The sequence below is a fragment of the Marmota flaviventris genome, chromosome 18 (assembly GCF_047511675.1).
Source record: "Marmota flaviventris isolate mMarFla1 chromosome 18, mMarFla1.hap1, whole genome shotgun sequence".
NCBI lineage: Eukaryota > Metazoa > Chordata > Mammalia > Rodentia > Sciuridae > Marmota > Marmota flaviventris.
The window spans coordinates 1,417,176-1,440,869 of NC_092515.1; the positions used below are offsets into that span (position 1 = coordinate 1,417,176).

The 23,694-nt window shown below is 54.1% G+C and overlaps 1 protein-coding gene across 12 annotated transcripts; it reads right to left on the reverse strand.

The window, feature by feature from the left end:
- Positions 1–272: 272 nt before the first annotated feature.
- Positions 273–22,926, reverse strand: Znf71 (zinc finger protein 71). Of its 12 annotated transcripts, none has more exons than XM_071605148.1 (5): positions 22,749–22,926; positions 21,716–21,849; positions 18,461–18,544; positions 17,737–17,826; positions 273–2,968 (listed from the first exon to the last, which is right to left on the reverse strand). In XM_071605148.1, the coding sequence occupies exon 5, from the start codon at positions 2,946–2,948 to the stop codon at positions 1,533–1,535; it is 1,416 nt and encodes a 471-aa protein (XP_071461249.1). In that variant the 5' UTR covers positions 2,949–2,968; positions 17,737–17,826; positions 18,461–18,544; positions 21,716–21,849; positions 22,749–22,926; the 3' UTR covers positions 273–1,532. The 12 variants fall into 12 exon arrangements, 11 of the variants coding, with proteins under 11 accessions (XP_071461249.1, XP_071461248.1, XP_071461255.1 ...); XM_071605147.1 differs by having other exon boundaries at positions 18,461–18,541; positions 21,676–21,849; XM_071605154.1 differs by lacking the exon at positions 21,716–21,849 and adding an exon at positions 16,080–16,129 and having other exon boundaries at positions 18,461–18,541; positions 22,749–22,801.
- Positions 22,927–23,694: the final 768 nt, after the last annotated feature.

Here is a 23,694-nt window from a genome sequence, read left to right on the forward strand (position 1 = left end):
TCCCCCAAAGACTGGAAGAAGTCTTCTCTCTCCATCAGGATGCGGCCGAGGGGCTGCTGCGAACGGCAAGGTCCCACAGGAAGTCATGGGGGATGCCAACTCATGAAGGAGAGCCAGAGATTCAGACAGCAAGGGCTCCACCACCGAGTGCCTGGACCAAGCCCACCCGACACTCGACCAGCTTCCAGCTGGAAAACGGTCCAGCTTGCTTATACGTGCCAGGAGGGCACTTTCCCCCACTCGCCTTACAAAGTGTACTTGTGATACCAAAGTGACCTTTAAATGACTTGTTTATTCTTCATATACACCAGTATCAAAAAGTGGGAATCATCAGAAATTCCAGGGCGTTCAGAACCAGTTCTATCAATGTCAGTATTAAAAGGTGGCCTAAAGGCCCCAGAGAAAGCCTGTGGGGTGGTGGGCCCCCCAGGTGCAGGCAGAGCTGCCAGTCAGCCAGGAGGTGCAGTACAAGGTCCGGCAAACCTGCGTGTCGGTGTCCCTCACATTCATGGTGGGACCACATGAAGAGGTGGCCTCTGGGAGGAGGGGTCCTAGGGGCAGAGCCCCTGTAAGAGGCCCAAGGAGCACAGGGAAGACACACAGGGGCAGTCTATAAAGAATGGGCCTCTTCAGGCACCAAACCTGCGGGCACCTTGGCCCTCCCAGCTCCAGGACTGTTGTAGGCAGTGCTGTGCCACTGCACATGGCTACCCAGCGGAGGGCTCTTCCTGTGGCAGCAGGAATGGGCTCTGCACTTACCTTCAAGCCTAGCTGCTAAAATAACTGCAGGAACAGTCTGCTGGAGTGCATGCCTCACTGAACCCCACAGGGACCTGAACCTGGCGCAGCCTTGGTTCCCTCCCTCCCACTCTCCCCTCCGTCTCCGAAGTCGACTTTGACACAGGACTGGCATCCTATCTCTTACACTTAAAAGATCACTTAAAATGACCTAGTCTCCCTTAATCAAAAGCTTTATTTTTAAAAATCCTAACAGACGACTCTAACTTTGGCATTCAAAGCAGGTATTGTTATTTGCTAACTACGGCATGGGGACCTTTCCTCCCTTACCAAGAACTGGGACCCAGCAGGACAGGACGGACTGCGAGTGGGAAGGACCATTAACCCATGGAGAAAACTGAGATGGGACAAACTGATATCTGGATTCAGGGCGCACATGACAAAGGGAGTAAGAGCCCAGTCTTCACCCTCCTCCCACCTGCCCCTTAGTCCTGCTGACATGTAGCCCCGAGACACTGCCATTTGCCCAAGCTCCTGTGGTATTCACACATAGGACTAGGCCCCAGGCCTAAGTTCCATTACTAACTGGACCTCAGAAACCTTACAAAGTCCCCAAATACACCAGGTATCCAGGGACTTGCTTACCTTCCTAGGAGGGCCTGTTGGAGCAAAAAGCCTTCCAAGGATGCCCACATTCCTGGGCCTCCTGGGGTCAGTCATCATGTGCTCCAAAGACAGAACTGCCCCACTGACCTGCACGGTGCAGTCCACCCACCTGGTGTCCACCGCTGAGCTCAGGTGTGGATTCGCAGGTGCCGGGTCAGGTTCGTGTTGCGGCTGAAGGTCTTCCCACACTCGGCGCAGCGGTAGGGCTTCTCGCCGGTGTGGATGCGCAGGTGCACCGTCAGCGAGGAGTTCTTGATGAAGGACTTCCCGCACTGCGCGCAGCGGTAGGGCTTCTCGCCCGTGTGGATGCGCTGGTGCTCTATCAGGTACGCGCTCTGGCTGAAGGCCTTGCCGCAGTCACTGCACTTGTAGGGACGCTCGCCGGTGTGCACGATCTGGTGCACGACAAGCGACGAGCGCCCGGTGAAGTGCTTCTTGCAGACGTAGCACTCGTAGGGCTTCTCGCCCGTGTGGATGCGCTGGTGCTGCGCGAGCGCCGAGTTCTTGCTGAAGGCCTTGCCGCACTGCGCGCACTCGAAGGGCTTCACTCCGATGTGGAACCTCTGGTGCTGGATGAGGTAGGAGCTCTGGCTGAAGGCCTTGCCGCACTCGTTGCACACGTACGGCTTCTCGCCAGTGTGGTTCCTCTGATGCAAGGTAAGCGAGGAGCTCTTGTTGAAGGCCTTGCCACAATCTTTGCACGCGTACGGCTTCTCTCCCGTGTGCGTGCGCCGGTGCTCTGTCAGATGCATATTCTGGCTGAAGGCCTTGCCACACAAGGGACACACGTATGGCTTCTCGCCCGTGTGCGTGCGCTGGTGCACAATCAGGTGCATGTTCTGGCTGAAGGCCTTGCCGCAGTCCCCGCACGCGTAGGGCTTCTCGCCCGTGTGGATGCGCTCATGCTGCGTGAGGGACGAGGTCTTGCGGAAGGCCTTGCCGCACACACGACACGCGTAGGGCTTCTCGCCCGTGTGCGTGCGCTGGTGCACTACGAGGTTCATGCGCTGGCTGAAGGCCTTGCCGCAGTCCCCGCACGTGTAGGGCTTCTCCCCCGTGTGCACGCGCCGGTGGATGGTGAGGGACGAGCGCTCAATGAAGGGCTTTGCGCACACGTCACAGCGGAAGGGCTTCTCGCCCGTGTGGATGCGCAGGTGCTTTACGAGGGACGAACTCCGACCGAAGGCCTTGCCGCACTCCCGGCAGTCGTAGGATGCCAGGCGCTGGCCAGGGTCTGAACCGCTGGGGCGCTCCCCACGCACCCCAAACAGGCAGGCCCCCTGCTCCGCGGGCACCTCCAGCGGTAGTGGGTCAGGGGTGCCGCTCTGCGTGGTAGAGGCCTTCAACTCACGGCCCTCAGAGACAAAGCCCTCTGCCAGGCTGCTGCCCTGGTCAGTGGGCCGCCGCTGCCCGCGAGACCCCATACCCCAGCTGCCCCGCGTGGACGCTCCTGCCCAGGCGCAGGTCCTCTCAGGCCCTCCCAAGGCTGCCCTGGCAGGTGCCTTGCCCTCTACAGTGTCGTCCTTAGCATCCAACTCCTTCATTTCAGGTCTAGTCCCCCAGTCTGGAAAAACAAAACAAAACGACAAAAACAGAAGCAGTCAGCGATGCTGCGTGAGGAACATCCACAGCGGGACTGGGCAACGGAGCCCAAGACGCTGGCAAGGCAGGGCCGGGCGAGAAATCACGCGCTGGGATCTGGGAGAGCGAGCGAGCGGGGAAGCAGGGTGCGGGTGCGTGTGGCTGAAGGACCGAGGGGGCAAAAAACGCCCCTTCTGGGAGGGAGAAGGGCGGCTGTGAGCTCCGGAGTCGCACAGAGGCTTGGACGCGATTGGCAAGACGCCGGGGAGGAGGGCAGCCGAGGCTGCGCGCTGGCTCCACCCTCGCCCAGTGCGCCCGAGCCTCAGCACTCGCTCGCACTAAAGTGTCCACAGGTGACGCGTGCTGGTGACTCTGCTCCCTCACCTGCCTCCTGTCTGACCGGCCACCGGCTTCTGGGTGTCAGGCAAAGGGAGAAATTGGCAGCGTTGGCGGCGAAGTGGGGTGCTCGGGGTGCCACCCTCACCCTGCAGGGTGCAGGCCCACTCCTGCGTTCCACCCGTGGTCTCCGCACGCCCTGGGGGCGCCCCCACCCCCACGTCCCCTCTGAGCGTCTGACGCTCCTTCTCTCCTGTGAGCCTAATAAGAAAACGACCCCTGCAGGAGCCTCAGTCAGACGTGGGGCATGGAAGGCAGCGGCTGCAGGTGTCGCCCGCAGGAGGCGCCTGGCAGGAGGCTGCGGCCACAGCGTCGCCGGGGTGGGAGCAGCTGCGGGTATCAGGTCCCAAGACCAGACAGTTCTCCAGGTGGATGGTGGCGATGTCTGCACTACAGAGTGAACGAACCTAATGATATTAAACCACACTTAAAAATGATCAAACTTGTAAGTTTTATGTATATTTTATCACAATTTTTAAGTATATTCTTAGAGACTTAGCAGTCGTCCTTGCTGCTCCCCTTTCCTCCCACCACCGGTGTAAGTGCCACTGCATGCACAACTGGCGCCAGTGGGGCCAGAGCTCCTGCAGCCACCACAGGTTCTCACCCAAAGAGCGACCCACAGGCTCCCCACCCTCCCACCGCGGCCTCCTCTTCACGCACCTCCATCCTGGGGACACCAGATCAGACCCAGCACACTGGCAATGGAGTTGGGGCCTGCCAGTGGCCCGTGGACTCCCCAGGCCTGCCCCCCACATGAACTGCCCATCCTTCATGTGTGTGTGTGGGGGGGGGGGTCCTGGGGATTGAACCCAGGGGTGCTCTACCACAGAGCCACATCCCCAGTCCCTTTTATGTTTTACATTGAGATGGGTTCACTGAGATGCCCAGGCTGGCCTGAACTTGTGGTTCTCCTGCCCCTGCTGCCCAGGAGCAGGGCTGCCCTTGGGTCCCCAGGGGTACAGGTGGGCCCCACCACACCCATTTCTTGTCCCTTTCTATCCCCTGCCCATGCTCTACAAATTACAAAAGAAAACTCAGAATGAAGCCTTCGGGGCCTTGGGAAAAGATATCTTAGATTTGACACCAAAAATACTATCCATAAAAGAAAAAACGTTGATACACTGGAGTTCACCAAGTTAAAGACCTCTCTGCTCTTCAACAAACGCTGGGCACCAGGTGCCCACACAAAGGAACAATTTGGGCCCTTTCCTACACCACTCATAAAAATGAATCCCCAGCGGATCCCAGACCTAAGGAAGAGCTAAAACAGAACTTGAGAAGAATATAGGAGTTGACCCCCTGCAACACTCTGCCACCAAAAGCACAGATACAACAAAACAGATAAACGGGACTAGAAATTATGGAAATCGGAAATTAGATGGTAGGCCAGTCTACCCCAAAACCATCATGGAAATGAGAAACTGTGTTTCAAATGACACCATCAAGAAAGGGAAAAGAGAGCCCCCAGAAGGGGGGGAGATGTCTGCCCAGCACACCTGCTCAGAGACTCGCACCAGGAACGGGAACTCTCAAAACTCCGCCATGACCTAACTGATTTGAAAGGGAGCATGCCCCAGGCTTGAGGCCTGACAGAGATGACACACAAGGCACGGGACACAAGGAAGACTGTCGACTCCAGATGAGGGCCAGGGCGATGAGGCCACCCATCTGTGTGGAAAGCCAGGCCGGAAAAGGGCAAGGCTGGTGGACCTGGACCTGAGCCCAGGCCCTGGACACGCATGCTCTCTGGGGCTTTGTGCATGACAGACTGAACTGGAAACAGTCCGAATACTCAACAAGTGGCTGGGTAGACAAACCGCAGGTGCCCACACGGTGGCATGATGCACGGCGAGGAGGAGAAACGGACTGCTGAGACACACGGCCACTTGGGAGCATCATGAGCACCACCACCAGGTCAGGGAACCGGACACGAAGGTGCACGCCCTGTGGCTGTGTGTGCACAGAATCAAGGACACGCGGAGACACTACAGGGACCAAACCCCGGCCACAGGAGAGGGCCGGGAGGCAGGAGTGATCTCCAAGGGCAACAAGGGTGGTGGTGGACACGCTGTCCTGTCATGGCCCTGGTGGCACTGTGCACTGCACGTATGTGCTGTGAATCGCAGGCCAGTCGTAGCCCAAAACCATCCACGAAGGAGACAGGAGCACTCCAGGTGCGGGTGGGCTCCCTCCACAGGGCAGTGCCCAGACTGTGCCGTGTGGCCGACGACTGGGTCTTGTCCTTTGGTTTTTTCCCACACACTTCCCCCACTTATGGAAGGGGCCTGAAGGACAGACCTTAAAAGTGGACTGTTAAAAATGTGACTTACTGATACCAACTGTCCTCCAAGAGACTTGCCAGACTGCACTCCTGAAGTGGGTCTCTGGCCCCAAACCCTCGTGAGGCAGACGTCTTTCTCATTGATCTTAGTGTATTCCAAAAGGATGATCTCTCAATTTGTAAACTTCTATCAGGAAAGCGTTTTGCAACTTCAGGCTGTGACCTGTGTGTCACCTTGTGTGTCTGTGAACTGCCAGCTCCTGTCAGTGTGGTCTGATCACCTACCGCTCACTTAGTCTTTCTGCCCTTTGTTCCCAGGGGTCGTTGATGGATCATGACCCCTTGGTTATACATGTGAAGAAATCATCCTCATGTCACCTACCAACCTGACTTTGAGCCTCAAGCCATGACAGGACCAGGAACGTACCCTCTGTGCCAGCTCCTCAGCTGCACCTTCTAGCGGCCCCACACCCTTCCTGGCAGGATCCTTTTCCTGAGACTTTGTGGTCCTGTTATGGGCTGCTGGGGACGCCACAGTACCACCCTGACCCAGAGAGACCAGGGTCCTGTAGTTCTGCAGCGTGACATCCCTGTGCAGGTCCTTCTGGGCAGGCTCCAGCTGCTGCCACTCCTCCTGGGTGAAGTCCACAGTCAGGTCCCTGAATGTCACTGACTCCTGCAGACAGACCCGCACCACTCACCGCCAGGCCCTCCTCACAGAGCTCTGGAGGTGTGGCGGGAAACACCGGCAGGATTTAGGGATGTCTGTGAAGCCAGGGGCAGACAGGGAGGAGGGACAGGTGCCTCCCGGGCAGGCGGGTGACCAGGGTCTGGAGATGCGGCCACAGGGGGCTGAGCAGAGCTCTGAAGCACCTCATAAGGGTGGCTTTAGGGTGAGGCTGCGCACAGTTTGGAGAGCTGGGGGGCTTCTCGAAGAGGGTCCATGGAGCCGAGCTGGGCCCTAGCAGGTGGTCAAGCGGCTGGGGTGGGGAGCAGTCCTTGAAGCACAGGCTGGAACCATGAGACCACACCACAGCGGAGCAGCAGACGGTGGCAGAAGGGTCACAGAGCAGTGGCCCTTACTTCCTCCCAGCTGCTCGGTGCCAGCCCTTCTGGGCGGTGCCATGGGTCAGATCAAGGGCTGTGCCCCAAACATTTGTAAGGGCACGTCCTGACTCCCCAGGGCCCTGACCGGACTGAGACCCAGGGTGGCTGGGGAAGTGATCAGTCACGACGAGGTCATCCTGCAGCAGCAGCCCTGGCCGGCCATGATGCAGAACCCAGCCAAGATGGCAGCCGTGTGCCACACGCATGCCACCCAGCCACAGGGACAGTGAGTGCCAGGGCAGACCCCTCCCCCGCCTTCAGAAGGGTGGAGTCCTGTGGGCAACTTGCCAGGGCGTCAGTCTCCGGGGTGGGAGGACAGCTCCTGATGGCCCTGTGCAGCCGCCCGGTAGATGGACACAGCACTTCCCACGCTGACCCACTCACTAATTCAGGCAGGCCCCTAGACAGCCACGGCGGCCTGTCACCTCTCCGTGACCTCTCCCAGCCCCTTCCTGCCTGCCCCAGCACTCCTGGTTCCCCACGGCACGCTGGGCCCTGCCAGGAGCAGGTGCTGCAGGGAGCTGGCAGGTGCAGGGGGCGGCCGGCACAGAGGGGCAGACCCTGCGCGGTTCAGATGTGAGGCGCCCCCGCGAGCAGTGTAGGGGGAGAGGCTGGGTCGTGAGCTGCCCGCCTGACCGGGCATCAGTCCCCTGGCGGGGTCAGCATGTAACTGGAGGTGGCCGGGCTGTGGCTGGAGGAGGTGTCCTGGGGGCTGTGCCTTGGGGCATTTATCTTGTCGTGGAGAGGAGAGCTCTCTCTGCTTCTTGGTGCCGCGCCCTCAGATGCCCTCCCGCACACACACTCTGCCCTGATGTTCTGCCTCACCTCAGGCCCAGGGAACACAGGTGGCCATCTATGGACTAAAAGACTCTGAAATTGTGAGCCCCCAAATAAACTCTTCCTCCTCTGACTGTTTTTCTCAGGTCTTTTGGTCGCAGCAGCAAAAAGCTGACTAAAACAGCCCCTCCTCTGGTCACACGGCAGCTAGTGGACACCAGGCATGGAAATCCAGGGCTGGATCCCGAGCCCGGATCCTAATGCCTCTCGGGAACCAGCGAGAGGGCGGATGGGAAAACTTGGGAGTGTCCAGGCACAACGTCCCCATCCCGACGGGACCCCAACCCTGCCCGCCTGCCCTGCACCTCACCTGCTGCCCTGAGCCTGCTGCTCCTCTGCCTCGGCGCTCTCCCCTCCTCAGCCCAGCCAGCCCCTTCCCCTCCTTGCCGGGACCTGACTCTGGACCTCAGGGGACACCCTGTGCCTGCAACTGTGCTCTCACAGCTCTGCTCGCAAGCCCAGAGGTGGCAGCATCCCGCGGGAGCACAGCCAGATCCGCCCAGGAGGAACCCAGGCGGCCTTACAGAGGAAGACCCGAGCCCTGCTGCAGCACGGTGGGCCTCGAGGACAACGTACCACGTCAGATCTGCCGGCCACCAAAGCACCAGAACTGCAGAATTCCACTGAGAGGGAGGACGAGGGCCGCCGGGCTCGGGCGGGGGTGGGGGCCGGGAGGTAGTGTCCAGTGCTGGAGTTTCAGTTCTGGGTCAACTGGTCCATAAAGCCAACAGGGGGAGACAGGCCGCGTGGGCGGACATGGGTGTGCACTGGAGTATCACAGCTGCGCTGAAGGGAGCGCACGTGTCCTCAGGGACACACCCTGCCAGTATTTGGCTAAGTGAAAAAAAAAGTCACAGAAGAGCTCCTATTGCATGACTTCATGGATCTGAGACGCAGTCTATCGAGACAAAGGGTGAACCGAGGTTGCCACGGGCCGGGTTTACGGGCAGAACAGGAGCGAGGGCTAAAGACCACACGGTCTTTTGGAGGTGATAAATGATCTAAAATCGATAGTGGCGATGGTGCCACAACGGTGAGTTTACCAGAACCGGCGAAGGACGCACTTGGCGGCAGGTGAGGGCAAGCCCTCGGTGAAGACGCAGCAAGCCGGGCTCAGGAGTGAGTCCATGCACACGCTCCTACAGCAGAACGAGCTGCGGACGGAGCCAGCAGCCATGCGGAGTGCTCAGGGGACAAGCAGCAGGCAGGACAAGATGCCGCTGCTGCTGACCTGCGGGCGGCGAGGCCTTGCACAGGCTGAGCACCACGGAGGCCCTGCAGGCCAGCATGGACGCGACCTCCGACACAAAAAGCTTTTGCAACCAGAAATAAAGTGAAACGAACAAATTAAGTGAGCGAGAAAAAGCGAACCTGGAGGAGCAGCCGCCACCTGTCTATGCATTACACGCTCTTGTGAGCACACACACACTTCTCCCGTCTAGGACACGAGGTTCCCGCAGGCCAGGGAGCACAAGACCCCACCCACCTCCTACAGGAAGGGCCAAATAGATAGCGGTTTTTTAAATTTTAAAATACAAAGTATTTAAAAGTTGGATTTTTTTTTTAATATTTATTTTTTAGTTTTCGGCAGACACAACATCTTTGTTTGTACGTGGTGCTGAGGATCGAACCCGGGCCGCACGCACGCCAGGCAAGCGCGCTACCGCTTGAGCCACATCCCCAGCCCCCTAAAAGTTGGATTTTTAAAAATTAAAAGTAAAAAAATAAATAAATAAAAAAAAATAAAAGAAATGGCTAATAAACATTTTCTAAGAATTAAGCCCAGCAATAATTCAAACACTGCCACTTGGAAAGAGGTCCGGTGTTACCATATGTCACCTATCATGCTCCAGGGGCACCACTATCTCTTAAATCCATCTATCCCTTTGTCCACGTGTCTTCTGCATCTAGCACCGGTCACACATGGACAGTGGCCAGCCAGCGGGAGCCCTCTGGGACTCACCTGCCCCAACACACCTGGACAGCTACACCGACAGGCCTGCTCGGCCACAGCTCCTTCTCAGGAGACGCTCCTAAGACATCATCTAAGACCCGGGAAGAGTGGACCCGCCTGTGTCCCTCGACCACAGTGGTGACCAGAACGTGGGAGACCAGCACGTGAACCATGAGGAACCAGGGACACCACGCAGAGACCCATGTCGTCACCCACAGATGTCACAGAGGAGTTTTAAACAACGTGGAGAAACACCAGGATGGAGTCTTTGATTAAAAAGCAGAATACAAGACTGCTTAGCCAGGGTCGTCGTTTTTTGCAAAACAACGTGAGTGTCCCGGGAGAAAGAGACCGACCTGAACACTGTGGAGTGCTCCTCTGCGGGAGGTCTTCCGGGTGAATCTCATCTCCTACGCGTTTTCTTATGGGTTTTCTACCCTATGATCCTGTATTTACTAGTGATCATGTATCTCCTTACCTCTGGCAACTTCCTTCCATGATCTGTTCATGTGCATGATTGGGAAACAGCCAGAGGACTCGGAGGGCGGCTGTAGGAGGGCAGCACTCCCAGCTGCTCCCTGGCTCAGGATCCTGTGCAGTGCTGCTTCTCAACAGGGAGCTCAGAGAGGGAGTCCCCGACACTCAGCACAGAGAGCCTCCCAGGGACTCGGAAATTCAGGTGCACTAAACAAAGAGAGGAAAGAAGGCCCGGGGGCCAAGTGGCTGCTGCAGGGGCAGCAGCGCCCATCACCACGGAGGGTGACCTCCGGAAAAGCAGCCTGAACTTGTTGAGGCAGAGGCCAAGCGTGAAAAGTGCAGTGTGTTTCCTGACCGGCTGCAGAGGGCTGCTGTGGAGCCGAGGTCACAGCAAACTCCACCATGCTGGCCCCGCAGGCGTGCCGTGGGGCCAGGGTATGGCTAGCAGGATGTGCATGAAACAGGCACAGAGAAGACGGCACCCAGGGGACCCATGTCAGAGACACTCGGGCAGCCCACCCGCTTCTCCTTCGAGTCTGGCTGCTCATGTGACAAGCCGAAGAGGGTCAGGAATCTGAACGGCCAGCATGGACACACTCAGGACGGAGCCTGGGGAAGGCTGTGTTTGTGGGCAGTGCAGTGGGGGGCAAGTGCCAGGCCCTAGGGTGTCCTGACCTCGTCTCTCTAGAGCAGTCACCACCCAGCAAGCCCTGAGGCCTGATCTGCCCTAAGCCCACCCACCAGAGGTGCACCCACAGAACGCTGCAGCCGCCCCACCCTGGGAGTGCACCGTCTGGCAAATGAGAAATGGGACCAAATGAAACACTGGAAATAAAACAAAATAGCAACAATTAGTTTAAAAAAAAAAAAACACCTCTCTATGATAATATTAAGTGTAAGTGGTCTCAACTGTCCAATCCAAAGACACAGGCTGGCAGAATGGATCAAAAACCAGACCCACTCTGTGTGGACTGAAGAGATGCACCTTCCAGGCACAGGACTCACAGGCTGAAGACGAAAGGCACAAGTTTACATCCCATGCAAAAGCAGCCCCCAAGTGGGCAGGAGCAGCTACTCTGGTATCTCACAAAGCAGACTTCACACCCAAACCAGAAGACACACAGAAGGTCACTTGACAGTGGTAAAGGGATCAACACCACCAGAAGACATGACAATAGTAGATATTTATGCCCCAAACACTGGTGCACCTAAGTACATAAAATAGATAATATTCAAATCGAAGACTCAGACAGACCCAACATACAATAATACTGGGTGATCTCAACACACCCCTCCCACGAGTAGACAGTTCACCCAGACCTATCTAACTCAGTTAAGACTCACTGGAGTCTCAGACGGCGATGACAGACTCTATAGAACATTCCATCCAACAGAAGCTCATACACTTTCTTCTCAGCAGCTCATGGAACCTTCTCCAAAATAAACCATGTTTCAGTCCATGAAGCAACTCTTAGCAAACACACAGAAAACTGAGACGATCCCTTGCATCTGATTATGAATCAACACCAAAACCCCATAGACACTATGTAAGCATCGGAGACTGGACAACACTCTTCTGGATCATGAACGGGTGATAGGAGAAATCACAGGAGAAATGTGGGAATTCTTAGAATGAAATGAGAACGGCGACACGACTCTGTGTCACTATGAGGGACAGCTCTAAGAGCAAAGTCTACAGCTACGAGAAACCCTACCTGGGAACTCAGAGACCCGAAATCCACAATCTGATGATGCCTCTCAAGGCCCTTGAAAAACAAGAGAAAAACCAATTCCAAGACCAGTATAAGGAAGAAAATAGATCAGAGCTGAAATCAATGAAATTGAGAATTAAAAAATACCAAGAATCAATGAAACAAAAAGTTGATTCTTGAAAAGATAAAATTGAGAAGCCCTTAGCCACACTGTACAAAAGAGAAGACCCCAAACTAAGGAAATTAGAGGTGAAAAGGAGAAATCACCGCAGACATCATAGGATAATTAAGAACTATTTTGAAAGTGTATACTTCAGTAAATTGGAAAACCTAGAAAAAAACAGATACACTTCTAGACACATATGACCTGCCAAAATTGAATCAAGAGAACATGGAAACCATATAGACCGATAGCTAGAAACGAGATAGAAGCAATAATAAAAAGTCTTCTGACAAAGAAAAGCCCAGGAGCAGATGGATTCTCAGCTGAATTCTATCAGTCCTTTAAAGAAGAGATAAACGCCAGTGCTCCTCAAATTATTCCATGAAATAGAGAGGGATGGGACACTTAGAATTCATTCTACGAAGCCAAATACCAAACCAGATAGGACATATCAAGGAAAGAAGACTACAGATCAAAAATCCCCGATGAAATTAGATCCAAAAAAATCCTTAATAAAACTTGGCAAATTGTGTTCAACAACTTATGAAGAAGACGTGCATCATGACCAAGGTGGACTTTTCCCAGGGATACAGGGTGGCTTACTATGCAAATCAAGGGCTGGGGCCGGGGCTCAGTGGTCGAACACTCGCCTTGCACATGTGAGGCCTTGGGTTCTATTCTCAACACCACATAAAAATAAATAAAATAAAGATATTGTGTCCATCTACAACTAAAAACATATTTCAAAAAAATGCAAGTAAGTAAACGTGATTCATCACATAAATAGCAGGATAAAAATCACTTAATCATCTCAACAGATGCAGTGAAAGCCTCTGACAAAATTCAGTACTCATTCATGATAAAAAAAAAAAAACTAAAAAAACGAGGCATAAAAGGAACCTATCTCAACATCATAAAGGCCAACATCATAGTGAATGAGTAAAAACTTAAAAGTATCCCCTTTAGAACCTGGAACAAGACAAACCGTCTACTCACCATTCCTGTTCCACATAGCATTAGAAATACTAGCCAGAAAGATCTTAGAAGATGGAAAAATATTCCCTGTTCATGGATAGGCAGAACTAACATCATCAAAATGGCGACATTACCAAAAGTTCTCTATAGGTTTAATGCAATGCCAATCAAAATCCCAAAGGCATTTCTTGTAGAAATAGATAAAGCCATCATGAAATTCATATGGAAAAATAAAAGACCCAGAATAGCAAAAGCAATTCTAAGCAGGAAAGGTGAATCAGGCGGTATAGCGATACCAGACTTCAAACTATACTACAGAGCAATAGTAACAAAAACAGCATGGTACTGGTACCAAAACAGGCGGGTGGACCAATGGTACAGAATAGAGGACACAGAAACCAATCCACAAAATTACAACTATCTTATATTTGATAAAGGTGCTAAAAGCATGCAATGGAGAAAGGATAGCATCTTCAACAAATGGTGCTGGGAAAACTGGAAATCCATATGCAATAAAATGAAACTGAATCCCTTTCTCTCGCCATGCACAAAAGTTAACTCAAAATGGATCAAGGAGCTTGATATCAAAACAGAGACTCTGCGTCTGATAGAAGAAAAAGTTGGCTCCAATCTACATATTGTGGGGTCGGGCTCCAAATTCCTTAATAGGACACCCATAGCACAAGAGTTAAAAACAAGAATCAACAAATGGGACTTACTCAAACTAAAAAGTTTTTTCTCAGCAAGAGAAACAATAAGTGAGGTACATAGGGAGCCTACATCCCAGGAACAAATCTTTACTCCTCACACTTCAGATAGAGCCCTAATATCCAGAGTATACAAAGAACTCAAAAAATTAGACAATAAGAAAACAAACAACCCAATCAACAAATGGGCCAAGGACCTGAACAGACACTTCTCAGAGGAGGATATACAATTAATCAACAAATACACGAAAAAAATGCTCACCATCTCTAGCAGTCAGAGAAATGCAAATCAAAACCACCCTAAGATACCATCTTACTCCAGTAAGATTGGCAGCCATTATGAAGTCAAACAACAACAAGTGCTGGCGAGGATGAGGGGAAAAGTGTACACTTGTACATTGCTGGTGGGGCTGCAAATTGGTACGGCCAATCTGGAAAGCAGTATGGAGATTCCTGGGAAAGCTGGGAATGGAACCACCATTTGATTCAGCTATTACCCTTCTCGGACTATTTCCTAAAGACCTTAAAAGAGCGTACTACAGGGATACTGCCACATTGATGTTCATAGCAGCACAATTCACAATAGCTAGACTGTGGAACCAACCCAGATGCCCTTCAAAAGATGAATAGATTAAAAAAAATGTGGCATTTATACACAATGGAGTACTACTCAGCACTAAAAAATGACAAAATCATGGCATTTGCAGGGAAATGGATGGCATTAGAGCAGATTATGCTAAGTGAAGCTAGCCAATCCCTAAAAAACAAATGCCAAATGTCTTCTTTGATATAAGGAGAGCAACTAAGAACAGAGCAGGGAGGAAGAGCATGAGAAAAAGATTAACACTAAACAGGGATGAGAGGTAGGAAGGAAAGGGAGAGAGAAATTGCATGGAAATGGAAGGAGACCCTCATTGTTATACAAAATTACATATAAGAGGAAGTGAGGGGAAAGGGAAAAAAAACAAGGGCGAGAAATGAATTACAGTAGATGGGGTAGAGAGAGAAGATGGAAGGGGAGGGGAGGGGGATAGTAGAGGATAGGAAAGATAGCAGAATACAACAGTCACTAGTATGGCAATATGTAAAAACGTGGATGTGTAACCGATATGATTCTGCAATCTGTATACGGGGTAAAAATGGGAGTTCATAACCCACTTGAATCAAATGTATGAAATATGATATGTCAAGAGCTTTGTCATGTTTTGAACAACCAACAATAAATAAATAAATAAATAGTAAAAAAAAAAAAGAAATGCTAGCCAGAGCAATTAGGCAAGAGAAGGAAATAAAAAGGGTAAAAATAGGGAAGGAATAAGTCAAACTATCACTGCAGACAAGATGATCCTATACTCAGAAGACCTAAAAAAAAACTCTACCAGAAGACTGCTGGAGCTAATAAACAAATTCAGCCAAGTAGCTGGTTGCAAAATCAATAGAATCACCAATAATAAATACACTAGTAATGAGTCTGTGATAAAGAAATCAGGAAAACAATTCCATTCACAATAGTCTCAAAAAAAAAAAATAGCTAGGAATCAATCTACCTAAGGAGGTGGAAGACCTCTACAATGAAAATTATAGAAGACTGAGGAATGAAATCTTTAGAAGACTTTGAAGATGGAGAAAGCCCTCCCATGTTCATGGACAGGCAGGATTAATATCGTTAAAATGGCCATAGTACCAAGAGCAACACACAGATCAATGCAATCCCATCAAAGTACCAACAACATTCTTCAGAGAACTAGAAAATTAATTTGGAAGAATGAAAGATCCAGAATAAAGCAATTATAAACAAACAAACAAAAACCCAGTGATACTAGAGTCATCCTGACAGAGCTACAGTGACAAAAGCTGCATCATAGTGGTATAAAAACAGATGCACACACCAGAGGAACAGACAGAAGACCCCGAGACAGACACAGCCATCTGATCCTTGATGAAGATGCCAGAAACACACATTTCAACAAATGGTGCTGGGAAGAGTGGCTGCCCATAGGTGAAAGAATGAGATGAAAGTCTTATCACCCAGCCTGCACAAAAATCAACTCGAAATGGATTGAAGACCTAGAAATTAGACCAGAAACCATGAAATTTTTGGAAAAAAAAAATAGGGTCAACACTCCAACAGGCAATGACTTTCTCCATAGGACTCAAAGCTCAGGAAATAATGCCAAGAGTTAATAAATGGAATGGCATCAAATTTAGAAACTTCTGCACAACAAAGGAAACAATTAAGAGTTCGAAGAAAGACCTACAGAACGGAAGAAAATCTTTACTAGCTCCTCTTCTGATGGAGGGTTAATATCCAGAATTATAAAAACTCAAAAAACTCAACACCAGAAAAAATAGGCAGATGAACTAAACCAACACTTATCAAAAGAAGAAATACAAAAGGCCAACAAATAAATATATATAAATATAAAGTTCAACATCATTATCAATTAAGAAAACACAAATCAACACTACAATGAAATCTCACCTGACTCCAGTTGGAATGGCAGGCACCAAGAGTAGAAGCAGTGGTAAATGCTGCAGAGGGCGTGGAGAAAAAGGAACACGTTTACAAAGCTGGGTTATAAATCAGCACGACGACTATGGAAATCAGTATGGAGGCTCCTCAAAAGACGGGACGTGGAGCCACCACCACCATGGCCAGCTACACCACTCTTACTACAGCAAACACGCACACCCATGTTTCTGCAGCACAATCCACAGCAGCCAAAATATGGAACCAGCCTAGGTGTCCATCAACAGGTGAATGGATAAAGAAAATGTGGGATTTATACACAATGGAGTTTTCTTCTTTTTTAGTTGTAGAGAGACACAATATGTTTATTTTTATTTATTTATTCTTATGTGGTGCTGAGGATCGAACCCAGGGCCTCACGCATGCGAGACAAGCGCTCTACCACTGAGCCACCACCCCAGCCCCGACACACAATGGAGTTTTACTCAGCCATAAAGAAGAACGAAATCATGTCATTGGCAGGAAAAATGGATGAAACTAGAGACCATCATGTTGAGTGAAATAAACCCAGGTCAAAGGTCACGTGTGTTCTCTCATACCTGTCAGCTAGAGAGGAAAACGGAAAAGAAAGTGGGGAGGATCTTACGAAAAATGAAGGGTGATCAGCAGAGCAGAGAAAAGGAGCTGGGGGAGGGAGGAGAGGCGGACGGGGAAGCCCTGGGGATGCTGCTGGCAGACTCCATGTCACACTGTGTGCGTGTGTGAGTATGTAACAACGAGCCCCACTGCTGCACACAACTAGAGCACACCCTTGCACTATGGGAAAGAGGAGGGCCAGGCGCACAGGCGCACACGGGTGCTGCGGCAAACAAGACATGTCAGCACAGGTTCAAAGGCCGGGGAATCCTCGCGGCATAAAATTGGATCAAAACCACCCTCGAGGTTGAAGCAGCAGAGCCAACACTCGCTCGCCCTTTACAACAGCGCTCCCCCAGAAGGAAGATCTCAACTCAACTCCAGCGCCCACGGGCTCCTCCCAGACAGAGGCCTGTGCGTGGACCGTGCGGCCTTAGCACCCGCGTCCTGACGCCCAGTGCTCTGGGCCGAGTACTTATATGCCACCTACTTTTATTACAAACTATTTCTGGTCTAAAAGTAAGTTTATGGGGAAAAAATCCAACAGCCCCCCCCCAGCTAAAGATAAAGCATCGTGGCTGGGACTGAAGACCCTACGTGGGCCCCCATATTCTCCTCCCTCTCACTGGAGGTCCCCCCACCTCCTAGATGGGGTGTGCCTGCTTCCATAGGTGTGTGTCCTGTCACAGCACAGGTGGATGCCCACAATGGACATTTAGTGCTGCGTGTCCACTTCTAAAGGCCACACGCCCAGCAGCACCTCACCAGGCCCGTGTTATTCAGCATAATGTGTTTAAGTCACCCCTCACCCGGGGCCCACTTCGGCACTGCCCTGTCCTGCATGGCTGGCCCCCAGCCCTGGAGGGTGCCAGACAAGGGCATGCCCTCCTTACCAAGGCACACACAGCCCCCAGGAGACAGCTGGGGACGGGGGCCCTGGAGGGGTCTGTGTGGGTGGAGGCTCATGGGGAAGCAAGAGCCCTGTGCCCTGGGCCCGAGACTTCTGAAAGGAGGCAGGGGTGACGTGACTCACCAGCGGTACGTCAGTCGGCAGCTGAGCAGCCATCTCTCCACCGGGACACGATCATCAGGGGAAGAGGAGGGTCCTGAGGGACCAACAGAGCTGTGGATGTGGGGGACAGACCAGGTGAGAGGTCAGGCCTGGCCCTCACAAGGACACACAGGAGGACACACACAGGGCCCGTGTTGAGGGGGCTTACTGCATGCAAGGCACTCCACACATGATCTCCTGGAAGCCCTGTCTGCCCAGAAGTGGGCACTACTACCCACCCACTTCACATGGGGGAACTGAGGCCAAGAGAGCCAAGCCTCTGCCCCAGATGGGAGCCGGGACTGGAGTGGGTGGAGTACGTCGGGGTCCACTGGCTTAACAGTAGCCCATGGCCTCCCGGATGCACGTCACAGGGCTGCTCTACCACACACAGCCTTCGGGGGAGCAGGACCCCTGGCTCCTCCCAGTGCCTCCGGCTGCCCTGCCCAGCCCCAGCCCCTTGGGTGCTCCCAGACCTTATGCTTCTGTCCTTACTATGGGCGAGAGCCATGTTTGTTCCCAAGGGCAGACCTCATGTGGCTGTCCAGGGCCCTCAGAGGCGGGTTCCACATGCTGAGAAAGAGCTGGTGGCCACAGCCTGGGTCATCACCTCACCTCCTGAGCTCCCTTAGGACAAAAGGCAAGCAGGGCCCAGGCCCCAGCCCCGACCCCGACCCCAGGCAGGACTTTCCACCTAGTCAGTCACCTGGCCGGCCATTTGGTCTGCACCTCCCTGTTCACAGCCACACTCAGCTTCTGCTCACACCAGTCCAGGGGGCACTGAAAACTGCTGATGTAGGAAGAAGAATCAGGGACTGATTTAAATGAAGCTGAAGAAATAGGACAGCTGGCTCAGGTCAGGGCAACACCCACAGGCCCAGGACAGCTGGCTCAGGTCAGGGCAACACTGCAGGCCCAGGACAGCTGGCACAGGTCAGGGCAACACTGCAGGCCCAGGACAGCTGGCTCAGGTCAGGGCAACACCAAGGCCCAGGACAGCTGGCACAGGTCAGGGAAACACCCACAGGCCCAGGACAGCTGGCTCAGGTCAGGGCAACACTGCAGGCCCAGGACAGCTGGCTCAGGTCAGGGCAACACTGCAGGCCCAGGACAGCTGGCTCAGGTCAGGGCAACACTGCAGGCCCAGGACAGCTGGCTCAGGTCAGGGCAACACTGCAGGCCCAGGACAGCTGGCTCAGGTCAGGGCAACACCCACAGGCCCAGGACAGCTGGCTCAGGTCAGGGCAACACTGCAGGCCCAGGACAGCTGGCACAGGTCAGGGCAACACTGCAGGCCCAGGACAGCTGGCTCAGGTCAGGGCAACACTGCAGGCCCAGGACAGCTGGCTCAGGTCAGGGCAACACTGCAGGCCCAGGACAGCTGGCTCAGGTCAGGGCAACACTGCAGGCCCAGGACAGCTGGCTCAGGTCAGGGCAACACTGCAGGCCCAGGACAGCTGGCTCAGGTCAGGGCAACACTGCAGGCCCAGGACAGCTGGCTCAGGTCAGGGCAACACTGCAGGCCCAGGACAGCTGGCTCAGGTCAGGGAAACACCAAGGCCCAGGACAGCTGGCTCAGGTCAGGGCAACACTGCAGGCCCAGGACAGCTGGCACAGGTCAGGGCAACACTGCAGGCCCAGGACAGCTGGCACAGGTCAGGGCAACACTGCAGGCCCAGCACAGCCGGGCTGCCCTGAACATCTACAACCTGGAGATCACCTGGGAAAGCCCAGGCCCCCTCCACGATGGACCTTCAGCAACTGCCATCTGTCAAAACTCCAAAATTACTGGGAGCTCAGCAAAATGTCATTACTCAGCACAGACTCCTGCCCAGCCTGGAGCCTGAATGGTGCCACTTGGGGGCTAGAACCAGCATCTACCCTGTCGGGGTACTGGGGTTGGACCAGGCAAGTGCTCTGCTCAGAAGAGCCTCCCAGTCCAGCCTCAGCACTTGTAAACCAGCTTCCAGGGCAAGAACCCGAGACAAAAGCAGCCACAGCACCAAGCCAGGCCTTGTCATGGCAAGGGCAGAGCCGAGAACAGGCATTCCCCCGGGGTGTAGGAATGGCCTCTGCCTCTGCAGGGTTCTCTTCCCACCCAGAGCCTCGGGTCAGCTCAGAGGTCACCTGGAGAAGGCGCTCCAGGCCCTGAGCCCTTCAGCTGCAGCCCACTCGGGTCTTGCCTCAGCACACTTCATTACACCATCAGTGCCGCCTTTAGAGGGTCACCTGTCTTCCCCCCAGACAGAAGTCCCTGGCGGAGCACAGGATTAGCAGTTTTGGATGGCATCTCAGAAATCTAGGACATCTGTCACATAGGAGATGCCCAAATACAGCGCTGACTCCAGAACAAAGCCACGTCTTACGGGGCAAGGGACCAGGAAGTGGGACTCCCCACAGGCTGCTGAAGGGGTGGGGGTCCTCACCCTCCTTCTAGAAGTGAGTGGGCAGGACACAATCCTGGGATCTGCCACAGCTATGAGAAGTCACACACGGAATACAGCAAGTTCACTGCAGCACTGCTCCCAGAGCCAGGAGCAAAACAAAATGTAGAACCACCTCAACCGACAGAAACCCTGGACGTGCCGGGCCAGCGGCACACACCTTAATCTCAGGTCCTTAGGAGGCGACGCGGGAAGATAGCAAGTGTGAGGACAGCCTCAGAAACTTAGTGAGACCCTGTCTCAAAAAATTAAAAAGGAGGGGCCGGGGTTATAGCTCAGCGGCAAAGCGCTTGCCTCACACACGTGAGGCACAGGCTCCATCCTCAGCACCACATAAAGATGAATAAAGAAAAGATATCGTGTCCATCTTTAAAAAGGGCTGGGGTGTGCCTCAGAGGTAAAGCGCAGAGAGAGAGAGAGAGCGAGCGCGCGCACGAGAGCGTGCGAGCCTGATGAGTGACTAGGGGGACAGGTAGTGCACCTAGAAGGGCGCTGTCCTGAAAGCCAAGCAGGAAGCAGAAAGTAGCTGGGCACTCAGAGGCACAGGCCTGTAATCCCAGCTTCCTGGGAGGCTGAGGCAGGAGGATCTCAAGCTCCAGTCTGGGCAACTAGAGACTGGAAGTGAAGTGAGGGCGGGGAGCCCTGCCTATCACGTGAGGCCTGGGCTCCATCCCCGCTGGGAGCAGGTGGGGGACTGGAAACCAATGAACCCGGTGACCAAAGGAACAGGTCACATAAATGGAGGGGCCTCTGACAAGGAGAACAGGTCACTTTAGGTCACTTCTGGAGAGCAGAAGTCAGTCGTGTTCCTGTCCATGTGTTCACGGTTTTACTAAGTGGTGCCCAGTTTTCCAGAAGTGCTGGGCAAGGCTGGTACCTTGAGGTGTGGAATGGAAATGGGGAGGGGGCTGCTAATTATTGTTTTCTTTCTACTCCTCTGAGTTGTGCCCCTGGGTGCAGCAAGCTTAGAGTCCCATCGTGAATTTTTTAACAGAATTTAATTTTTAAACCGTATCTCTTCTGGGTCAATGATCTCTAGCACTCACCCTGGCACTGAGGTCACCACACTGGTTCCTTTGGCTGGACTGTGGCAGTGACCACAGTCTACTTAACCTGTCCACACACAGCAGGGCCCCATAATACCTGCAGGGCCTGGGCAAAGTCTGATTTATTTTAAAATCATAAGAAAAAAAAGGTTAATCTAAGGCAACCTGAACTACACTTGTCTGTATATTCACGAAATCACAAAATATAACTTGATTTTTTTTTAATGGCGCAAGCTGCCCATGAATAGAAAGAGTCCCAGAAATCATAAAGTAGCCCTAGAAGCAACGTGGCCAGGAGCGCAGCGGGTGAGGTGGCACTCAGTGTGGCTTCCACGAGCTGAAAACTCAGCGGCTTCTCGTTCCCCTTCTTCCCCTGAGCTTCCCGGTATTTCCAGTTTCCAAGGGAGCCTCCCTTAGGGAAACCCTGTAACCTGTCTCAGCTGAGCAGGAAGGGAAAGGGGGCCCTGGAACCTGGATGCCTGGGCGCAGCCTTGGGTGGCCCCCTTAACGTCGGAGCCTCGGTTTCCCGTGTGTAAGACAATCTCAGGAGCCCTGGAAAAGTGCCCAGACCGACACCAGCTCGACACCCTCCGGAGAGAGGACTCCTGTGGGAAAAGAGCGAGCGGCCCTTCAGGCACGCCCCTGGGAGGCAGAGGGAGAAGCTGCAGCCCCGCCGGTCCTTCACACACCCCCTGCACGCCCAGGACCCGCCCCTCCAGCCCATCCTCGCCAGGCCAGGGACAGTAGGGGGAGGCCGGGAGGCGGACTAGGAGAAGTGTGGGCCGGAGGCAGTGGCTCTCTAGGCCCCAGGCTCAGGCGCCCACGGGCTGGCACACACACCGTGGAAGGAGCACACGCACCTGCACGTGTGCACCCACCCAGACAGGCACTCACACCCAGAAACACTCAGGCGACACTCCCGCTCCCCCAGACACAGAAGGAAAAGCCACACACAGGTGGACACCCAGAGGGCAGCGCAGAGACACCAGGGACAGAGATCACACCAGAGACTCGGGCCGAGGGTACCAGCGGAAACGTCCTCACACAGAGACAAGGACTCTGATGAAGCGTTTGTGTATGAAGGACCTTGGCGCACACACAAAGGCAGGGCCACCCAGTCCCCCAAGCAGACCTGCACTGAGACACTGCAGAACCTTGAACAAACACGCTCTCTCCTGTCTCTACTCCCTCCCCAGTCCCTACACTCGCCCCCCCCCCCCGCCCCGTGCACCCTCCCTCGCCGCGTACACGCCCCTCGCCGCGTGCACGCCCTCTCCCCGCGTGCACGCCCCCTCGTCGCATACACGCCCCCTCGCCGCGTGCACGCCCTCTCCCCGCAAGCAGCTCCTCGCCTTGTGCACGCCCTCTCCTGAATATTCGTCCCTCTACCCGCGTGCACACCCTCTCCTGCATACTCATCCCTCTCCCCGCATAGACGGCCTATCCCCAAGTCTGTCCCCTCCGGGGGCCGGATCGACTGCGGCCGCGTAGAGGGTGGACTCACCTGCGAAACGTGCCAGGACAATGACCGCACCCGCTAGGCCCTCCAGGCCGCGGTGCGCCTGCGCGGACAAGGCCGGACTACACCTCCCAGAAGCCCGCGCGCGGCCGGGCGAACCCGAGCGGAGCCGAGGCCGCAGGGCGCTCCCCCGTCTCCCCGAGGCCTCCGCGGGTCCCGTGACAAGCGGGTGGGGCGCGGTGGGCGCAGGGACCGGGACGTGAGGGGCAGGAATGGGGGCGGGGGAGAAGGCCGGCGGGAGGGAGCTGGGGAAGGAGGGAGGACCGGCTGCGGTGCCGGCGGGCTGGGCTGGAGGACGGCTTCTTGATAGGACCGGTGTGAACCACCGAGATGCAGAGGAGCCCGGAGCCCAGGCTGCTGAAGACGTCTCCCGGAGGCCGCCGGGGCGGGCCGTCCGCGCTCCCCGGACGCCAGGAGCGAGCGGGAGGGCCAGGTGCAGACACAGGCTGGGCTGGCAGTCCTGGGACGTGCCCTGAGCTTTGCCCTTCACGGAGAAAGTGACCGGACCTCTGGCCCACTGGGGTCTGCTGTCCCCGCCCTTTCCTCGTGTAAGCCCGACCCACTCCTCGCCTGAGCTCTCCACGACACTCCTTTTTGACCTGCTGCCCCACTCTCAAATAGAAAATGAAAACAGATTAGCTCTTTAATCAACTTGGTGCAGTTTTGCCTTCCTGAGATACCAACAGAGAGCCACGTACGGTGACACCTCGGGAGGCTGAGGCCAGAGGAGCTCAAGTTCCAGGCCAGCCTCAGCAACTTAGGCACTGCCTCAAAATAAAAGAAAGCGCAGCTCAGTGGTGCAGCACCCCTGGATTCAAAATTCCCATTACCAAAGGTTGAAAAGGAGAGAGCAGTGCCAACTGCCTTTCCAACTCCAGCAAGAATGTGATTGGCCAGGTCCTTCGGAGCCACGCGGTAGAGCAGGGCCAGT

What these genes read in the sequence shown, in the direction of transcription:
- Znf71 (XM_071605145.1), bottom strand. Translation starts at nt 10,078, where the DNA reads ATGCACATGAACAGATCATGGAAGGAAGTTGCCAGAG. An exon ending in ATGGAAGGAAGTTGCCAGAG is followed by an intron (nt 2,969 to 10,041) that starts GTAAGGAGATAC and finishes TTGTTTTTCCAG; the next exon opens with ACTGGGGGACTAGACCTGAA.